At 40.1% G+C, this 22,637-nt stretch overlaps 1 protein-coding gene across 1 annotated transcript in view; it reads left to right on the top strand.

Annotated features, from left to right (window-relative positions):
- TENM1 (teneurin transmembrane protein 1) overlaps positions 1 to 22,637 on the top strand; it is a 782,231-nt gene that overhangs the window by 489,043 nt on the left and 270,551 nt on the right. Inside the window, exon 6 of the mRNA XM_069074038.1 lies at positions 1,579 to 1,817. Within this exon, the coding sequence (XP_068930139.1) occupies positions 1,579 to 1,817 (239 nt within the window). The remainder of the gene's footprint in view (positions 1 to 1,578; positions 1,818 to 22,637) is intronic.

The following is a 22,637-nucleotide window of genomic DNA, read 5'->3' as shown; positions in this document are numbered from 1 at the left end:
GTTTTGCTTTGACTACACGTATTTGTTTCAAGTCTTTTCTTTTTCTTTTAAAATAGGGGTTTTGAGGGGAATTATGACTTGAAAAATAAATGAAAAGACAAAATAAGGGGAACAAGTAGGTAAGCTAGTCAGAAAGGTGAATTTTGAGGGCAAGATGAGTTCTAAAATCTAACCTTTTTTGAGGTACCTGTAGGATGTGACAGAGGTAGAATTTCTACAGGGATTTGGAATCTGGGAAGGGATCTTAATGGAAATGAGAAGATTTGGGATGGAGGGCTTCATTGAGAACCCTTTTGTATAGAGGCAGTAGAAGCTGAAAGAGGAGACAGATATACTCAAGGGGAAGAGAGAGAGAAGATGCCCAGAACAGAGACTTGGACAGGGGAAAGGAGAAAAATGGATGAGGAAAGAAGAAAGAGAAGGAACAAATAGCTGGGGCTACATCTGTATGTAGCCTCTCTCCCACCAGAACAAAGTTCCTCACCTAAAGATATGAATTGATAAAGCTTTCTACAGCTTTCCAGATGGAGATGTGCCAAGTAAAACACCTTTTACTATAGTACAGGCAGAGTTGATGAAAGGGAATGATAGAGTGGATCCTATCAAATGCTTAATGGTGGATAATCTTCTCCAGTCCACTTCACTCTAAGAGACAAAGAAATTAAATCACCTGGGTGATGAGGGGGCTGGAAAACCTTGACCTTCCTCCTTTCTACACTTGCACGTTGTAGGAAGGAAAGTCCTGGGACAACATTAACTAATTTTTGACTTGAGCCGGATGTTGTCTTTAACAGGAACACCCTGTTTCCATGATGTGCCAGATAACCCAGTGTTTCTTGTAGTATTCATGTACTTTAGAGTAAAGCAGAAAGACCATAGTGCACAGACTGGAGACCTGAGTTCAAATCTTGACCCTCTGTTTACCCGGACTGAGACCCTTCCCCTCTCAAAACCTCAATTTCTTCCCCTTTTTAAATGGAGAAAATGATAAGCCCACCCTCTTCCTCACTTCTTTCTCTTTTCTCTCTCCCCTCTTCTTCTCTTCCCCTCTTCTCTCCTCTCCTTTACTCTGCTCTCCTCTCCCTCTGTCTCTCTCCATCACTGTCTGTCTCTGCCTCTGTGTGTCTCTCATTGTGAAGGAAACTTCTTGCTTTTCACAAACATGACACTCAGTCTCCTGACTGGGTATTTTCTCTGATAATTCTCCATCCTACCTGCTGACTTCCTTGGTTTTCTTTAAATCCTAACTAAAATTCCGTCTTTTACAGGAAGCCTGCCCTGATCCCTCTTAATTCTGGTGCTTTCCTTCTACCCTCTATTGCTTACTCTTCTTTATCCTGTGTATAGCTTGCTCTGTGTATATTTGTTTACAGATTGGCTCCCCAATAGATTGTGAGATCTTTAAGGGTGGGAACTGTCTTTGCCTCTTTGTATCACTGGTGCTTAGCACAATGACTGGCACATAGTGACTCTTAATAAATATTGATTGCTTGATTGAAATGGAGTAGCATGACAGCTACTGCTCTTGAAAGAGATACCTTGTGTTTTACAGCACAATCTTTTCTCTTTTTTTGGCAGGCATTTCCTATTTAAACATGGATCTGGCTCTTCGGCTATCTTCAGTGCAGCCAGCCAGAATTATCCTTTGACATCCAATACGGTTTACTCTCCACCTCCAAGGCCACTTCCCAGAAGCACTTTTTCTAGACCTGCCTTCACTTTTAACAAGCCTTACAGGTGCTGCAACTGGAAGTGCACAGCCTTGAGCGCCACTGCCATCACCGTGACCCTGGCTCTGCTGCTGGCCTATGTGATTGGTAAGTTGAGTCAATGCCTGCCTTTGCCCCTATCTGCATCTGCCTTCCTGCCTCTCTTTGTTACTGCTTTTCCACAATTCTGTCAAATTGAGTGGGGCATGGAAGAGGGGGGGTCTTCTCTACTATGGGAACCCCAAATTAGAACCTAAATTAGTAGTTGCAAAAAATAAGTGGATTTCCGATTATTTTTGTACTTTCTAACCCCTAGGAGAACCGAACAGAGTATGGAATGTTACCTGAAAAAAACTTCAAGCCACAATTTTAGCCTTATTGATAGCAAGGACTACTGAAATTAACCATTTCCTTTTCAGTTGAAAGGCTGTTATCCTTTCTCCTTACAAGTTGTAGAAATATGGGTACCTCTTTCAGTGATTCTTAAATAATAATACTGCTTTTAAAGGTACCTTTCCCCTTCACGATACAGTTTGGAAAAACATTAGAAATTCCACCATATGTATTTTTTTCCAAACAATTTTGTATTTCTTTATATTTGAGGTTTATGTTGGGGGAAAAAGTCCTTCTTTTCACTAGGAATGTGATACAATAGTTCGATGATGTTTTGGTATAAATAAATTAGAAAGGTAAAATGAAGAAGTGCTTAGAAATAGGCCTTTGATTTTCAGAAGGGAGTCATTTTGCAGGTGGTCTTAGAGTTGCCTGATTAAAGTCACAGTCATTTGACAGCAAATCTTAGTGATGTTCTAGATGGGGATTTATTTTGACTAACCATTAATTTCCTTGCTTGAATGGTCCTGAAATCTTCAACGTAAATTAACACAAGAAACATATATTAGAGGAATTCTAAAACATGTGAGGATGCATTATTCTTGAAGCAAATGGAAGTGTTGGGGAAGAGGACCTGGTTTGTTTCATTTTGTCACAGGGAGCTTCATTTCTTTGATATCTAGTCACTTTCCAAACAATAAGACTGAAATGTACATAAATAAGGGAGCATAGTTTTTCTTATAAGTAATAAATTAAATTGAATAGATTCCTGTTTAGAGAGGCATCATGGCCTAGAGTGCTGAACATGTAGTCAGAAATACCTGGATTCAAATTCTCCCTCTGACATTTTTGACATTGATGAGTTCTTCAAATGAGGACAAGTCCCTTAACTTTTCTAGGCCTCAGGCAACTTTTCAAGACTTTTTTCCAGACAGTGGGGAAATTAATTGTCAAAAGCTCAGGCTCTTTGCTTGTTGTCATAAGTTCTCATTTATCCAGAATCCAGATAACCAGTGTAGTTCATCTCATTGGTTTCCATGATATGAATGTGTCATAATGTGAATCATTCCAATTGATACCTGGCATCCTAGAACCAGATTGGTAAGAGCTGCTTCAGGGCCTACTATTTCGGGGAGGCTTCAGGCTTACTCTGTTTTGCTCTGGTGCGTCTTCACAAAATTGCATTGCTGCCAGTACAAAAAAACTCCATGCTCTGTGGACTTAACCTTTTCATTTCAGTATTCTCCCTCTGGGACTCTTGTTCTGATGGAGATGCACCTCTTAGGGCTCACTATTTCACACTGTACTCCTGGCCATCTTCTCTCCACCTTGCAACAACAAAACTCCCCTTCTTCTCTCCTGTTACAGTTCTTGAACAGAATGCCAATCAGTGCTAACATTACTCCTGGAAAGGCTTTACCAATCTGTCTACCCTGGCTCCAGTAAACTAACCCAATAACTTTACAAACCCAATCCTACTCTGGGCCTATTACTCCCCTCCATGTAAACAGCTGGAAGGTAGGAACTGGTCTCCCACATAGAAACTTGTGCAGAATCAACTTTCTCTGGATACTTCTGTACAAGTAGGAACTCATTAGATCTCAAAATGTTTCTAAAATAAGAAGGGATTATCATTACTATTGTTGTTATCATCATCAGATAAGTTCCACAACTGACATGTAACCCCAGACTAGCTAGCCTTTCAGTGCATAACTAATATACATAGTAATTTTCCAACAAAAAATGAAATCCTGGATTTTCCCACCTTGCACGACATCATTTATATAGAAATTGCTTGTGTTTTCATAGCTGACATTACTTTTATGTGAAAATCATATCTGGTCATGAAAATGACACAATTTTAATGGTGAAAGTATGACAAAAAATCTCCAATGAATAATTTCATGTCAAAATTAAGTCTGTAATGATCAAAATTATTATAAAATAGATATTATTGTATATAAATGATTTGAGAAATTATTACTAAGAGATCTTATTTTGATTTCTTGTCCCAGTATTGCTTTCTTCAGAAATTATAAACAATGTTGATAAACATTTTACATTATACATTTTATAGAAAATATAGCTTACATAGTAAAATTAGCTTTATAAATAATATGTCTAGCTCTTTCAGAAAAAAATTTTAAGCACTTCCTTTACAACAGTCCTGTGAGGTGGAGATTAATAATCAATATTAATATGTTTCTATTTTATAGATTATGAAACAGAGCTCAGGAAAATAAATTCCTTGCCCAAGGTCACCTGGTTACAAGTATCTGAAGTGAGAGTCAAAGCCCAAAGTCTCCAGAATCCATGTCTAGTGCTCTTTGCAATTCATCCTCTTACTTCTCATTGATTCTCTTACTGTTTGCATATATCCTGCAGAATCAGAGAGCAAGACCATATTTGGGGGATGACGTGTGTTAAAACTAAATTCGAAAAAGAATGAAATGATAAAAACATTTTTCAGTTGTATCCAACTCTTCATGAACCCATTTAGGGTGTTCTTGGCAAAGATACTGGAGTGGTTTGCCATTTCCTTCTCCAGCTCATTTTACAGATGAGGAAACTGAGGCAGAGTTAAGTGATTTGCCCAGGGTCATACAGCTAGTAATTGTCTGAGGCAGAATTTTGAGTCTTTCTGATGCCAAGCCCAGTGCTCTATCGATTGCAAAGCCACCTAACTGCTCAATAAAATCATGGGCATGATACAAATAAAGGTGTTATATGAAAATTCTGGCTGTGATCTTGAGTGGGTGTTTTGAAAGCACATTAATTTTCTGGTTACCTTGTTCTCAGGAATTTTTATAATGGAGAGTTACTTCTGCCTTTTCTTACTTTTTATTAAATTCAACTAGCATTTGTTAGGCCACTCGGCGTCAGGCACTGGACTGGGTGCTTAAGGATATAAAGACAATAATCAACTGGTACCTGCTCTTGAGGAGCATTTGCTTTAACTGGGCAAAATATGTACACAACTGTGTGTAGTGCAAGAGAAATCAAGGCTGGGGAGGGTACTGAAAATGAGGGAAGGTTTTGTGAAGGAGCTGAGTTTGGAAGGATGGAATAGTGATTATGAAAAGTGGAGGTGAACAGGAAGTATATTCTAGGCATGAGGGATGGCTTGTGCAAATGCATAGAGGTGGAAAATAGTGTTCAGTTCAGGAAACAGTCAGATCTAGCTAGAATTCGAGTTCTTGAAGCAGAGTCGTATAAAATCAGGTCAGAAAAATAGCCGGGAGCCAGATCATACAGGCTCTTCAAGTCCAGGCTAAAAAGTTTGTGGTTTTTGCTTTGGGTGATGAGAAGTGAAAGATTTTGAGCAGGGCAGGGGTGGGGGCGCAGGTTCTTTGGTCCAAATTGTGCCTTAGAAAGATGATTTTGACACCTATTGGGCATTGGAGTAAAGAAAAAGGGTGGGGTACTTGGAGCAGTCCAGGAGTGACTGTTGACTATGTGAGTACAGATAAAGGAATAGATACAGAAAATGATGTAACAGTGGGAGCAGTAAAATTTTGCAGTGGATGAGACATGAAAGTGATGGAAAACAAAGTGTCATCAATAACTTGGAAGTTTTGAACCTGACTCACTGAGAAAATAACATCGCTGTCTATAGAAATAAAAAGTTTTGAGGAAGGGCAGGTGTGGTGGAAAGACAATGAATGTATTGGGGACATAATGACTGAGGTGGCTATATGTCATCCAGGAGTGCACTCCATCAGGCAGCTGAAATTATGTGACTGATATTCAGGAGAAAGATTAGGACTCTACATATAGATTTGAATCATCTCCGTAGATAATTCAAATGTTGGAAGCTGAGAGAGTCTCCAAATCAGAGTGTAGAGACAGAATAAAGAGGGCAGAGCCATGGGTAATACTCATGCATATATTGTCCATACATACATACATGCACATATATAAATACATATAAAGCATTCTTAGTGGAGGGGGATTAATGTGCTATACTTCAAAGACATTTCACTGAGCCCTACTCATTTTGGAAAATGTCATATTTCTGGAGATTAGTAATGGGATAGATATGTAGATCTTTTAACATATGGAACAATTATCTTCTCTCAGGGCAAAACACACATCTTAATGAACTGTGCTAAGACTATAACTCTACCATTTTTAAAACTGGACCCTTTCTTTTTCTTCTACTACCTTCAAATTTCTTTTTCCAATCCTGACACATTAAATTTGGTTGTTTGATCATTTCTCAAAAGAAAATGGAAACAGTGAAAGGCATCCATGGACTGCCCCTGTGTGCTATGTTCTTTAAACCTTTAAAGGGAAAGTTGATGACATATAACTTCCTTTGTACCTACTCATTATTTGTAAATCTTTTTGTGGCAAAAATTGAAATGTTCAAGTATTAAAAATAAGTGACCATCCCCAAAACATAGTAAACATTACAGCCAACTCGCTTGTCAGTCTCTATATAAAAATAATTCCCTGGTTAAGTTTTCTCTTAGTAGGTGCCATTCAAAATATAGCTCCTTGTGCTTATAATAGACACTTTAAAATGTTTGCTGAATTGTGTATATTACTACATTTTTATTTCGGTAATAAATGCAGTCAGTTGGTTTCATCAATAGAGAGGAATTGGTATATAAAAATAATATTAATAATTTACATTGAAATTGCTAGACATGCCAAAAGCCCAGGCAAAATATCTGTACTCTTGATTCAGCGTGGTTAAAATACAATAACAGCAAACATTGTGACCCAGGAAGAGGCATTATAGGCTTAATTCTCAGATTGGTCAGTAACTGTACAGAACGTAGCTTTGAACAAATGACTTAAACTCTTGGCCCAAGCTGCACATCCTACTCAACTTCCCCTTTCCCCCCAACCTTCTCCTACCATGTGATTCACATATAGTGAGAATTAGTAAATAAGCATTGAGATGGTAGATAGGCTACATTAATAATGATCACATGGTGAGTTTTTTCAAATAGCTGTGATTGGAGACAAAAGTTGTTATATTTCAGAATTCGACTCCCACTGAGTCTGTGAGATTTGTCGTCTTGTTTTGTTTTTTCAATTCCCCTTTTGTAGCCCGTCTATAACTAGATCAGCCTCTTTCACCAAGCTATTTAGTGTTTCTTTAGCCTATGTAAATTCCTTTCAGCAATTCCCTTCTGCTCTATTATTCATTCGACATAACCTTTAGATACTAATAGCTGAATATTGTACTACCTTCAGTCCACTAGGGGAAATTGTATTGATAGCAGTGAGATACCAATTCTGTGTATTATGGTTTCATATCTGGTTGTCATTAAGGCAGTAGAAATTCAGTAGCAGATGGGCTGGAGCCGAGATATTTATCGAGCCCAATCTCCCTATATATCCATTGTTCTTTTCAGGGTCAGCAAAAATGAAAATTCCCATGAATAAGTTTTCTAATTCATATTTTTGCTGTTCAGTCATGTCCAATTCTTCATGAGGCCATTTAGGGTCCTCTTGGCAGAGAAAGTTGAGTGGTTTGCCATTTCCTTCTCCCGCTCATTTTACAGATGAGGAAACTGAGGCAAACAAGGCTCCATGACTTGCCCAGAGACCCACAGTTAGTAAGTCTCTGAGGTCAAATTTGAACTCAAGAAGTTGAGTCTTCCTGACTCCAGGCCCAGCACACTATCTACTGCACCACCTAAAGTCAGATGTGGAATACTGATTATATAAAAAGATCATGGAACATATTTTGTCATCATTTCCCCATAAATCATCAGTGCTTTCCATGGGAATAAACAAAGAAGTGCTTAGTTTTCATCCTCTCCTACATCCAGGCAGCAATGACGTATCAGTGCCAGTCAGAAGCTCATTTGCTTGGATTTACAAATATACCATATGTAGTAGCAGTCCAAAAGACAGATGAGCATGTGTGAAGAGAAGGCAAGGTTATTGTGCTTCATCAAAACTTGAGGAGAGCATCAGCAATGATGACCTAGTGATATTTGATGTCTTTATTCATGAATTTATCTCGAATTCGAAGTTTGCCTAAGAGATAATAGTAACTCAGGAGAGCACTTTTGTCTGCAGTATCTGGGAGCTGAGTAGAGAAGGATGCTTGCCTCAGACTCAGCATCCTAACTGAATTTTTATATGGATGAACTTTTTACTTGGCAACTACTCAGGTTGCCCCTTAAATGGTAGATTCTTAATACTGTCTGGAAGGAATGATGGAAATAGGTGATATATGTCAAAATACTCTACCAACTCTGCAGGTAGAATGATAGTGATGAGTTGGGGTCAGCCCCAGCATTAGCAATGTAAATGACCTGGAAGTACCTAGGAGATATGTGCTGTAGGCTATATACATAAACTTACCCATTTGCAGAAAGATGTGCTGAACAAAACCACTGGAAATGTTGACTCTGGACTGGGTTAAGCAGATTAAAAAAACACTTGCCCAAGGGTCAAGCAGTTTGGTTGCCCCTTGAAAAGTTCTGAAAGTCTAAATGTTTTACCCTGGACTCAGACATTTAACACAAAAACTAGCCGTGTGACCTTGGGCAAGTCACTTAACCACAACTGCCCTCCAAAAAGCAATAAAAAAAGTCTAAATGTTTTATGTATGTGTCAAAGTGTATCTTTTGCTTTATTCTGCTTGGCTTAAGTCACAGAGATTTGCATTGCAAATAGCCATCCCAAAAATTGTGTTAATGCTATAATTAGTTTGAAATCCCTGTCTACAAAACACACAGGTTTCCATATCTAAAACGTAGCATTTTTCGTCTGAAATATTGGGGGAACATTTTTGACTGGAACGTTTTTATTCTGAAAATGAGTCAGGATGAGATGCTAAGGAACTACAGTTAGCACTCCAACCTACATAATTGGCTGTTTTCTATCCAGTTGGTCTCATGCTTCCATAATACTCCTTCCTCTTCTCTCTTTCTGCCCCATGGATGACAGTGATGGCTGTTTCTATATTAGACTGGCATTTGGTAGCACATTTTCCAAACTACCAGTGAATTCATCAGCTTCCTAGCACCCACCCTGAGGGCATCTGCCATTTCATGGCTGTGTAGCTGGAATCTTATTAGAGATCTATGATCCATGAATTTACCTAAAATTTTTTTAGCCAGTTCAGACCACATCACTTCTTTTTTTTTTTCTTTTTTGGAGGGCAATTGGGGTTGAGTGACTTGCCCAAGGTCACACGGCTAGTTTTTGTGTTAAGTCTGAGGCCACATTTGAACTCAGGTCCTCCTGACTCCAGGGCCAGTGCTCTGCTCACTGTGCCACCTAGCCACGCAGACCACATCACTTCTTAAGGTAGGGCAGTCTCTTAAGTTTGCTACCTTCTGTGTATAGTAGCATTTCACAACTTCTAAATTAAAGATAAACTCTCCTGCTCTCCATAACTATGCTGTAAACATATGGCTGGGACCCATTGCTTAGAAAGAAGGCATTTTGAATGAAGGGCAAATGCTGCACTTATTTTGTCTGGAAACTCAGATAGTTATGTACTAGATGGAGAGTATTAAGATAAGGGGGATGATTTCTCAGGCCAATGAGTGATAGGGACTAAATATCAGGAGTGCTTTTTGGTGGCTCAAGATGAGGTTGGCATCTCCTTGAGGTACCTTCCATTAGCATCCTAGGCTTAGACAGGAGGAATCAATGGAAAGTTCTGGAAAAGTTTTAAAGTTCCATATTTAAGGAGCTATAAAAGAGTAGCCCATGGACTCAGAGACTCGGTGATTTGGTGATTAGGATGCTTAGGAGACTTTTGTCCCACAAAATTTCGTCTTCCTTGTAGGGAAAAAGTTTCCCCCCAGGTCTCTAGGTCCTCCTTCTAAATAATCTGAATTATTTTGTATGAGGAAGAACTCGTGTTCAAGTCAGTTTCTATACATATTTACTTGCACATGTGTTGACGTATTTCTAAACTTACACTGCCTAATCTGTTAAGCCATACTTACTCTGAAGGTGATTAAGAATGGGACGTAATAAGATTCCTTTCTTCAGAACATATGGTGTCTTTGTCCATTTTAAGATGTAGAAATGGGACCATCTAAGAATGTTCACCTGGCTCTGCCAAAATGGGCAGTTCTCATCTCATTAAAGGAATATCTACCTTCCCTCCCACAGCCTTCCTCACCCTACCTAGAATATCCATTCTGTGCCTGGGGGACCCCCAGGCATTATCCACTCCTTTCAGTGCACCTTGCCAGGGTGGGGTTTGTGGTGAAGATGTATGAATTAGAAGGTACACAGAAGAAGAAATGTTTAGGACAACAGGAGTAAGGCCCCCATCTTCAGCAGAGGTGATTATTGCTTCAAGCAGCCCCATTAGGAAGCTTGAAATAGATCAGTCACTGGCTGACCAAGTGATGAGCCCATCCTAAGAGTACACCAGAGAATGTCTTTCCCTTGCAAATATGGCTCCACCCTAGAGCTTTGTAGTCATTTGTTGACTGTAAAGCCCAGTTTCAGTAAGACCTAGAGGTTCTGGAAGGTTAAGTTGAAAGGATTCTTAGACTTGGAGGCAGGAGAAATGGATACACTCAGCCTTGCTCTAGTATTTGTTTGATGTGTAACTGCAGACAAATCATTCCATTTTTCTAATAAGCTGCCATTTGCAAAGTGCTTTGCAACCACTTGACTCTGACAACAGTCCTGTGAGGTATTATTTGGAATATTTTATAGCTAAATTATAGCTAAAGAAACTAAAGCTGGTTCTCATTGTACCTCATCTTTTGGAGGTAGAGGGCACATCCTCTCAAGACTCTCCCACAGAGCTTGGGCTGCCTGCTCTGTGATCAAAAGAACATATTAAGGTTCAGCCAGAGCCTGTAATTTTGCTGTCAGACTACATTATCATGTGATATTGTCTCTGCACGTGCCCAGTCCAACAGGAACACATCATCCCCGTGTTCTAATCTAGGCAGTTACCTTGAGACATACCTAGTGTGGCATTTGACAAATATCTGGTTATCAGGTTGGCTCTGGCAGCAGGAAATTCCAAACCGGATATACAGATGGGAAATCAATGAGACTAGTGCTTTCTAAAGAACTCTTGATCCCAGTTCATTTCCTTTGTATTAAAGAGGCTTTGTGTCCTGAGCAAATGATAAGGACACAGAAGCCTGGTTTCACTAATATAAGCAGAGGTGCACAAAACGTGATGAGGAAGACAAGTGCAGAAATAAGTTTGTCTAGCAAGTAGTGAAATAACATGGAGTTTGGGCATTATCTGATTAATCGGCTCAGCTATGTATTACAGAGGACATATAGGTTTTGTTCACTCAGCCCTAGGGCCAGTTTGCTGGTTCTGTACAAAGAGAACATTCCCATTGTTTATCATAGACAAAAGCCTTCATTCCGTTTTGTCTCTTCTTTTTACTTAAGGAAGAAATGTAGATTCCCAGAGATCTTGAACTTTTAATGAGATGTTGATATGAAGCAAGGAAATAACATGACACCAGATATCATCTTTTGTACACGTTATATCCAACAAGACTTTGTGAAATTAGTGAAATTATCAAACTATAGGAAAATCACATTGGAAAGGTGATAGAAAGTGGTATTACGCCCTATCCACAGTAGCAGTTAGCAAGGGAGATACACAGCCCAGTGAGAAAGTAAGGTTTGAATACAAGAGCTTCTGATTTAGAATCTGAAGATCTGGCTTCCAATTCTAATGACCCTACAGTTTTCTGTGTGACTTCAAGCCAAGTTCTTCTTTCTCTGGATCTTTTCCCTCACCTATAAATTAGTGAGAGGGTGGGATTAGGTGATAGCTAAGCTCTGTTCCCCTTCTTAATGCTATCATCTTAGAAAAGCGAATGGGAAATTTGGGGTAAGATGGTTTTTCTGTAAGGTCTAGAGTGGTAAATTCACATTCCCTAAAGCCTGGCAATTTTGACATCCTTGGAGCTCAGAAGTCAGGCTGGTCTGAGTGTGTGTGTAGCAGGTTGATGACTGCAGTTCGACCCAAGAGGATCCTTTTAACACTTTTGGAGTAAGCATTACTCCTCAGTCTCACTTCCTACCAGAATTCCAGGTTCAAACACTACAGTATAAGCTCCTGCTGAGTTGGTGCTATTTGGATTGACCAGCCCAGAAGCTGCATGAGTGTTTTGCAGCCAGATGGTCCAAGTCAGTCTTTTCTTTGTCATGCTCAAAACACAACCTGTTCTGAGACTGAACAAAACCCAAACAAACCATTAGTATCTTTAACCTCTTTCTTAGTTGCTGTTTGCTTGTTTGGGGCTTCTCCAATTCAAGGCCTGGCCACAGCTAAACTGACCCACAATTCCCTGACGCCCTTGCTGCCAGGCTACTATATACTCTTCAGCATTTTAGGGCAAAGGACTTATGTGCGGCCATAAAACACCAGGTCCCTTCAAGTTGAAAATATAAAGGGCTATCAAGGTTAAGAGTGGTAGAAAAAATAATCAGTGACAAAGAAAGAAGAATTAGTTTAAAGAGGTCTTTTGACTAGAAGAAAATAGCGAACTCATAAAATTATAGGACAGAAACCACCAAGAAAAATCTAATGCTATGTCTCCAATCTGTATAAACGCTCAATTGGACAAGTTCTGTATTTTTTTTTACTAAAACAATTTTTCCTTTTCTTATTTGGGGGGAGGGCAGGGTGAGGGTGTGGTGGCAGAAAGTAAGGAGCCAGGAGAAAGGGGCTATGAAAAGTGGGGATATCCAAATTAGCATAACATATAGTCTTTTAGAGCAGAATAGCAATGAGTCTAAAGGTCATGGGTTCATTGCCAATGTGAGGCAGTTGGATTTGTTGCATTGCATTGCCAGGCTTATCCATTAGGAAGAAAACAAAGTTGTTTGTAGTGGTCTTCATCTTCCTTTATGGTACCCCTTCCTTTTTCCTTTTCAGAGGTCCCATGCCCTAATGTGTTTCCACATACCGCTTTCTTCCCCATTGCCGCCCTTAAAACTTTCTCAAGTTTTTTAATGGATCAAGTGATCTCATTTTTGTGAGACTTTCCTCCAACAGTACAACTTGTAGGCCATACATGCCTTCTCACCCTGAGTAAGTCTTGTCCATGCCCTCCCACAAATCCTTCACAGGCTGTTGGGCCTTCCTTTAAGTCTCCTGATGTTATATAGGTACCAGTTGTAACATACAGGCTGTCCCTCTCTAACCCCTCATTCCTGCTGCATGGCCTGTTTACTTCCTTTTCTTTTCATAAATCTGTTATTTTTTATGCCACTTTTTGTAAGCATATCTTTTGGGCAATATGCTGTACCTTACTTATACTCATACAGTTCTACATTGCTCTTTGAGGGACATGCAGTTTTTATTCTAAGACTATGCTATTCCATGAGTCTTGACTCTATTGCTTCAGTGAAAGATTCTTACTAGAGCAAGACTCTGGGCTCTCTTTCCTAGGGCCAGGATGGTTGCATCTCTCTCAGGATTCTAGGGATCACCCCAAGGGGGTCAGGGGTATTTTTCTCTAATGACGTCAGCTCATGGCCCCAATCCAGTATGTTCTCCTCACTGTTAACCATCAGTGGTTATCATGTTAATTCCATTTAACTAATTAATATCAGTTATCTTTTTTTAATAAGGGATACTTACTGTGAAGACATGGAAAGAATAGGAGTATGATCTTTACCCACCCCAATGCATAGGTGTATACGCTTCCATCTACTGCTTCTCCCCCTGGGGAGAGTGGGCTCAAACTCAGCAGTTTATGGTGGCACACTAGAGGCATATTGTTGGTGCAGCAGATAGACCACTGGCTCCAGGGTCTGGAAGGCCTAATTTTTAAAATAGTCTCAGACTTTGCTAACTGTGTGACCCTGAACAAATCCTTTAACTTCTATTTGCCTCAGTTTCCTAAATTGTTAAATTGGGATAATAGCACCTACCTCACAGGGTGGTTGTGAAGATCAAATGAGGTAATATTTGTAAAGCACTTAGCACAGGGCATAGTACAAAATAAGTACTGTGTAAATGTTTATTCTCTTCCCCCCTTTTACAGAGCATTGGCCACATCATGTCCAAACTCACCATAACCAATTGGGGAATTGCTATATCTCCCTTTTGGCTGCTTTCAATCTGTACTAGATATTGTAGGTCAATTGACATTTCACTCATCATTACCTGGCTTCCAGAAGATCCTGGCATGGCTTTGAGCTCCAAGACCTCTGGTGGCTCATTCTCATGGCCTTTTGAAGCTCACAAGGTCATAGTCATTTCTAGTGCTCTCTCACCTAAAAACAGGAAAAATAAACCAGATACAGAAACAACAGAACTGTGCACTCAAAGGCCACATGACAATGTGGGCAAACTTGGGGCTTAGTAAGGAGGTGAGGGCCTTCTTGTACACAGCCAGGGAGGAATGAGGCCCCCCTTGGGCTGATGAGTACCTTTTGAATGCAACCCCACTTCCAGCTGTTCAGCCATTCAAAGTTCTCTCTTTTCACATGGCTAGCAGATGAGAGAGAATTCCAGGTGTGTGCGTGCCGTGCATTGTAGACTAAGACCCCTTCATTACATGTCCCCACGTCTTTCCAGAAGCAGACTCCCCTGCCTCTTCACATGGAGATTGTATGTCAGCCAAGTATGCTGTGCACACTCACCATCCCCCCTGACATTAGTATTGTAAGCATTGACTTTTGCATTTCAGGAAGAAGCCTTACGGTCATTAAAAGCTCTGTTTCTCTTCCCAAATGCCTTCCAAACTTCTGTCTTTTCCATATTAACTTGTTGGCCCCTCTCATTACCTATCTTCATGGTCAGTCCAAGAGAGATGTATTGATGAACCAGCTCTGTGAGCTGTCCAAGCAACTGAATTTCCTAATCTACACAAGAGGCATTTTTTGCACACCTGTTTATTTAAACATGGATTGTTCATTGAAATTCTTTTGAGTGGTTGTGAATCTTATTTTGGAGGACCTGCAGTGTTCCACTGTTTTTTCTGTCAGAAGAGGGTCATCTGCCAATGAGCATCTAGCGGACCTCACTCCCCATCAGTAGAGAACCGCTCTTCTGTAGGGAATGGCCTTCCATGTGGACATCCTCCACAGCAGAGATGAAGAGCTTTAATGAGATGCTAATTATCAGCTCTCTAATTATCAACTAGCTAATCAAGATAGTTGTTGAACAAATACCTCTTCAACAATTCTTTCAAGGAATCAGTCTCTTCAAAGGAGATTTGCTATAGTGTTTCACACTGCAGTATTAATGATGAATAAGGCTGTATATGTTACCTGTCCCGGTAGGTGATTGCATTTTAACAAGGGACAAAGTCCTAAACCAAAGAAATAAAGCTCCACTAATTATAGAATTACAGGAATCACTGAGCAGGGTCAGGGAGGCATTTTGAGAAGCAGGAGATACACCTTATGTTATACCATACAAGACGACCATGCCACCTTATAAAGTTGGCCCTGTCCATGGAAACAAACTTCTCCTCTAACCTGATGTGCTTTCTCATAAATCTTGGTCCTTAGGAAGAAGAATATGTGGATTGGGTTGTTCTTTATACCTCATCTCTACTGTTAAAGCACAGCTCACAGAGAATGTTCTTGGCTGGTAGTTGGGGGTAATAGTGTAAGCTTAGTATGCAATGGGCCGTGTTCTCACCTCTTCCTCCCCAACCCTATCTTTCCTCCCTCTCTCCTCTCTCTCTCTCTGCACTTCTGTGCATCTCTCTGTCTCTCTCTTCTCTGTCTCTCATTTGTCATTTCTTTGTTTGACTCTGTGTATATATATACTAATAGATGAATGTGAGTGGAGAGAGACAAAACAAAAAAAAATGTTTAAAATGAGTACAAAGGGGGCAGCTAGGTGGTACAGTGAGTAAGAGCACTCGCCCTGGAGTTGGGAGGACCTGGGATTGGTTCTGGCCTCAGATACTTAACACCCACACAAAATAACTGGCTGTGTAACCTTGGGCAAGTTACTTAACCCCAATTGCTTTAAAAATAAATAAATAAAATGATTACAAAGTGCTCAATTCAAATCAGGTCGTGCCTAACAACACATTATTTTCAAATTGCCAAATGGTTGGGGGACATACTTACCAGAATTACCTTATCAAACCGAGGACATTCAAAAAAATGTTGACACCTAAAATCTGAACGAAAAGCATCTTACTGGGTGTCCTTTGAAAGCTGGAAAGGCCTAGCCATAGGGTGTGATGTAAAACTAGTTAGAAATTATTGTTTTATGGCCTTGGAGAAGATTCCAACTTGATAAGTGCTATAGTCTTCCCCTTTCTCCATATTTCTTGGCCCTTTGGACCCATTTTCAAGAGCTTCAGAAATCCTTGGCCTTTCTTTGAAGGGAGACTTGAATGCCTTTCAGAAATAAAGGGCATGAGTTTGGATGAAAGGTTTAAACAGAATTGCTAAGAAGGCTAGGCAAAAGAGCTTGTAAGCTGGTAAGAAATCTTCAGAGACCTGAGGACTCTTCTATTGCATGCAGTCCAAGATTACATTTAAAGATCAAATGTGTATATGTGTGGGGCCTCTACAAAGATAGCACATTTTATGTGTTTCTACTTGGAATTGGGTTTGTAGCAGTAGGGTTGGGTTTGTGGCACTCTGTACCACCTCTTACCCTCCTACTTGGAAAGAGGCTGGCCAGAATTAGTATTAGAGTAGGGGAAGGCTAGGGGAGGGCTCTGGAGTTCATGGCTCTGGAGGAACACTTTGTCTCTGGGCAAAGTTATCAGACCTTAATGGAGCTTGAGCCCACATCCCTTGCTTTGTTAAGGCCACTCTTTAACCAGCCAAGATATCCAGCAAACAAGAGAATAAAAATGAGGTGTGCATGCAAGAGGCAATGCAAACATGTTTGTTGAATTGAATTAAATGAATGCATAAGCATTTATTAAGTGCCTTCAGCATGCTGCACTGTGCTAGTCATTGTGGATATAAAGAGGACAAATAGAAAGCATCCCTGCCCTCAAGGAGTTTACTTTCTTTTTGGAGAAACAGCATGTGTCCATCTAGGCATATTCAAAATAAATGCCAGGTCATTGAAAGGAAGAGTTGCTGGCAGCAGAGGAGGAAGTCAGGGAAGGGATCAATTAGGAGCTGATAAGACACTTGGGCTGAGCCTTGAAGGAAGCTAGTCTCTGCTTTGCCACTCATTATCTACACATAGAGCAAGCCTCCTTTCCCTCCTTGGGTCTCAGTTTCTCCTTTTATAAAATGAGAGGATTGAATTAAATTACTCCAGAGGTCCCTTTTAGCTCTGACAGTGTATGGCTATATCCCTGCATCACTTCAGTGGCACAGATAAATTAGATGCAGTAGGATTTGTGACACAGGGATATATTTTTCATCCTGGGGTAAATCAGCTGAGAATTTCCCCAGGGTTTATCTCATGCCACATAGCTCTGTGGGAATTTTCAACTGAATATTGTAAAAAGAGACTCTCAGCCTTCTATGGCACTCTTTGTGAAGAGCATGTACCATTAAGAAAAGCTGACGGCTTTGAGAATCCTGTGCATGCTCTCATTTCCAGAAACCATGAACCAAGGAGACCTGAATCTCACAACTTCCAAATGGTAGGTGGAATGCTGATAGGATTAATAGTTAGTATCAGTGGGGATAAAAATCATCTTGAAAACAAATGTCTAAGTTTTGATCTAATTAGCAGACATGAAGCAGTCCAAGTTAATAATGTGTCATTTAGCCCCAAGGTTAAGAAATGTGAAAGTTAAAGGTCTCCCGAAGATTTTCTTGGGATCCGTCAAAAAGAAGACTCCAGAAATAAAAATGGAGCTAGGTTCCTAAGTGACCTCAAGGAAGGGCAGAAGAAGAAAACATCCAGCAAGAGGATGCTCCTTCCCTCACCCCCAAATATTATCCCAAGGATGTTTTATTTTGTTTTTCCCCACAGCAGAGGGAAATAAACATTTCCAAGCCATGTGTAAAATTGGGTTTATGGAGACAAGTCACAGATCAGCCTCCTTCCCTTCACAAGCATGCCTAAAAGGAGTTCTAGAGAACTGAGGTCTGAGGTCTAGAGAACTGAGCTAGCCATTCGGTCCTATTTTGACAGCGATGTTCAGATCACCATTAGCCTGGGAGCCCAAAGACTTGATACATACCTCTATTGGCGATCTTCCTCCCTCTTCTTTATTCCTTCTGTTCTTTTCCCCTCCTCTTTTCTGTCTCCTCTGATCTTTCTTAATAGCTGAATGTGAGTCTTCCATGTGAAATTTGACTCCCTAAAGATTTTCTGAAAAAGGATAAGTGACTCTCTATACTGTTTCATGGCCACATTTCCTTGATGTTGACCTGAAAAAAATCAATTTTCAGGTATCAGACCTGGGACTCAAAGCTGGAAAGAATAGTCGGGATCATTGAATCCTCTCCTTATCGTAACTCCTTCATTGTACAGAGGAATATACCTGAGCACCTGTAGGGTAAGGGAATCCTGGAGCTCACTCATTAAGCTGCCACTTGTTTAGGGCTGTATGCACAAGTGATTGCACATTTCATTTTTTTGTCCCAGTATTAGGCTTCAGATAGGAATGGGGGTTGGATCTGATATGCCATGTCTCTGACTAACTCCCCTTAGTGCTCACTCACTTAAATGTTTAGGCTCTTCCTTGGAGCTTGTGAGAAATTAATAAGCATTAAGCCGGGTGTAACATTAACAAAAAAATGATGACTCTTGTTTATCAATCCCTTTATGGTTTATAGAGCAGTTTCCTCAGGAATTGTGTTTAGGTAGATACCATACATTATCCCCATTTTCCAGATGAGAAAACTGAGGTTCAGAGATTTTTAGGTGACTTGCTCAGGATTACACATGCACCCCAGACTGTCTATTTTCTACCCCATTCCACTGTGCCCTTTGGAAACCTCACTCTGTTGTCCTTCATTGATTAACCACATTTCCTTTAGAACCCTCTACATTGAAGGTTTCACTTTATATTTGCCCTAAATCACAGGACCAGAAGGGAGGGGTTGACATTCTTTACTCCCCACTGCTGTTTCTTCACTGTTTTTACCTTCCTCCCTCAAGAAATACTCCTCTTTTGAAGTCTGCAATCCTTTTAGAATCTATTCTCTTTTCTTCTCTCATGGCTCCATCTAACATCGTGACCACACAATTTCTCAAGCACCTCCACCCCAATATCTCCTTCCCACTTCTGCCACACATTGTCACAGTTACACTTTAAGCCTCACCATCTCATAGAATTATCTCACCTTCAAGGTCCTGAGCTTGCTAATTCTATAGCCTTCCATATTTCTACCTCCCCACTCTCTTACATCAAGCCTGATTTTAGCCTCTCATACAGGGGTATACTGGTAAATGTTTAACAACCAGCTCTCTGATGATATACAATGGATATTTCAGTTGAATCTGTATTATTCATGTTTTCTCTATCACTTCCTAAAATCGAGACAAGCAGCAAAATAGCAAGTCAAGCCATGATCTGTAGCTTTTGCCAATTTCCCAGGTGTAAATGCTCACATTGAAAATTTAACAGTCACTCCTAGCAAACCCTTACAAGCTGGCTCCAGTGTGCCCCGCCTCCCAGCCCTTGACCAGTTCCTTTTCTCCAGTTCTTTCTCCCCTGTTTTGACTTCACTTGTCTCTATACCTAGCCATTCTAATGATTCATTTAGCTACATGAATGATTAATAATAATAACTTGTCACATTTCTCTAGCCCTTTCAGGCATGCAAAGCATCCTCCATTTATGACTATCTTTGTTCCTCACAATCCTGAGGAGTTGGTGATATCATCTCAGTTTTACAGTTATAAGAACTAAGAATCAAAGAGGTGAGGCCACTTGCCTCTTATCCCACAGCATCAGCAGTGACATTCGGACCCTAAGTTCTCCTTCTACCATTTTCACCATGTGAAACCATCATACTAGAATCATTCATTCCTTGAATTTGTCATCATTCTTGGTCCCTTCATCCTTAGCACTGGATAAATCCCACCAAAAACATTTCACTACTCCTACCTTTAGGACTGTTGAGTATCCATTGAGAAGTTTATAAATCTCAATGATTTTATGGACTTCAAATTTAGGGTACATACCCTTAAAGGGTAACAGGATTTGGGTCTGGAAAGGACCTTAGAAATCCTTTCACTTGTTATATGAGGCATATAGTGCCTCAAACTGCTTATAGAATGTTTCCACCTAGAAGTTGCACCAATATCTCAAAGTCAACATGTCCCAAATTGAGCTTATTTTTACCCTGACTATGCCCCTCATTTTAATGTAACTTTTTCCATCATTTGTATTACTTCCATTTGCACCCTGCCAGGTTGAAATCATAATCTTTGGCTCTTTGTTTTTTTTTTTTAATTAATTAATTAATTAACTTTTACTTTACAACATTCAGTTCCACAAGTTTTTTAGTCCCGAATTTTCTCCCACTCCCCTCCATGGCAGCATGAAATCCAATATAGCTTCTACAAATACTTTCATATTAAACATTAGTGGAGTTGTAAAGAAGTATTATAATCACTGCAATGAACAACAAGAAAGAAGGAACAAAGCAAAACAAAAAAGAGAGAGGGCAAATAGTTTGATTCAATCTGCATTCAGACCCTGTAAATCTTTTTCTGGATGTGGATAGCCTTTTCTATCATGAGTCTTTTGGAGTTATCTTGTAACCTTGCATTGCTGAGAGGAGCCTAGTCTATCCAAGTTAGTCATCACAGATACAAAATGTGTCTCTGTGTACAAAATTCTCCTGGTTCTGCTCTCCACATTCAGCATCTGTTTATTTAAGTCTCTCCAGGTTAGTCTGTTCCTCATTTCTTACAGCACAATAGTTTTCCATTGCATTTATATACCACAACTTGTTTAGCCATTCCCCAGTTGATGAACATTTTCTTGACTTCCAATTCTTTGCCGCCACAAAAAGAACTGCTATAAATATTTTTTGTACATACGGGTCCTTTTCCCACCTGCATGATCTCTTTGGGCTATAGCCCTAGAAGTGGTATTTCTGGATCAAAGGTTAAGTACATTTTTATACGTCTTTGGGCATAGTTCCAAATTGCTGTCCAGAATGGTTGGATTAGTTCACAATGCCACTTACAATGCAGTAGTGTTCCAATTTTCCCACATCTTCTCCAGCATTTATCATTTTCCTGTTTTGTCATGTTAGCCAATCTGTCAGGTGAGATGTGGTACCTCAGAGTTGTTTTGATTTGCATTTCTCTAATCAATAGTGGTTTAGAGCATTTTTCATGTGCTTATAGATACCTTTAATTTATTCCTCCGAAAACTGCCTGTTAATATCTTTGACCATTTATCAATTGGGGAATGACTTGTATTCTTATAAATTTGACTCAGTTCTCTATATATTTTAGAAATGAGGCCTTCATCAGAGACATTGGTTGTAAAAATTATTTTCCAATGTTCTGCTTCCCTCCTAATCTTGGTTATGTTGACTTTGTATAAAAACATTTCAATTTAATGTAATGAAAATCATCCATTTTGCATTTCTTAATGCTCTCTATCTCCTTTGGTCACAAATTCTTCCCTTCTCCATAAATCTGACAGGTAAACTACTCCTTGCTCTCCTAGATTGCTTACAGTATCAGATCTTTGACTCTTTCTTGTTCTTTACTTTTCAAGTCCACTTGAATATGGCCTAGTAATCTACTTCCTTGTGGCCCTTTTCTCGCTCCATGAAATGTCCTTGACCAGCGCTCTTTGCTGACCCCCACTTCTATATCCATGTTGTCTCTACCTACTAAAATGTAATGATCTTTGCTTTTTCTTTTGTATCTTCAGTGCTTAGCACATGGTGAGTGATTAATAATTGTATTTTCCTGAATTCCTATTGATTTCCCCTGTGAACCATCTTTTCCATCTACTCTTATCTCTCAGTTCCTATTGCTGTCACCCCAAAGCAAGCCTTTATGCAAACCCAGATGGAACTGGCAGTAGCCCCCTGACTCACCCCCCTGTCTCTGTTTTTACTCTACTTCCCATCTATCTTCCCCCTTGCTACCAGGAGTAGATCGGCTAGTGTCACTCCTCTGCTAGGTAACTGTAGGCTCTCTCCCTCCCAAGCAAAGCTCAGACTCTCTGACCTGTCATTTGTTGCCCTCTTTTGTCCATGGCAGCTTGCCAACCTTGTACATAAGCCTGTCATCATAAGCTCTTACTTGACTTAAAGATCCCAGGAACACCTGGGAACTTTTTGTTTCTCTAGCTTGGTGCCTCAACTCAATGTGTTGCAAGCAACTTCCCTTGAAGTATATAGTTCCAAAGGCTCAAAGAACATACAGATTAATTTGCAGGTTGAAGAATCAAGAATACCCACCAATGACCTACCCTTACCAGAGAGGCTCAGCCACTTATAGTATTACCCTGTGTAAGAGTCACCCACCCAGGTTGCTCATCCATGTCAGTATGTTCTGCCACTGCCCCTCTCCCCGCCAAGCTCACCCAGTCATCTGTATAGTGTTATTCACCGCACTCATGTTGCAGTTCTCTTTAGCTCCTAGATGATGTTATTCGTCAGTGCATATCACCTTGGGTCTCTCCACTGTGTTCCCAGCCCTTTACTCTTCCTTCCTGCTATTCTCTATCAACTCCCAAAAGATAGTGGCACATGTCATCCTCTAGTCTGCATCTCTTTCCACCTACACATCTT

Source organism: Petaurus breviceps, unplaced genomic scaffold (assembly GCF_028583685.1).
Source record: "Petaurus breviceps papuanus isolate PSGF00001 unplaced genomic scaffold, PetGlider_PUasm1.0 90881, whole genome shotgun sequence".
NCBI lineage: Eukaryota > Metazoa > Chordata > Mammalia > Diprotodontia > Petauridae > Petaurus > Petaurus breviceps.
The sequence above is the reverse complement of the archived record's forward strand: the minus strand, read 5'-3'. Positions and strand labels throughout refer to the sequence as shown.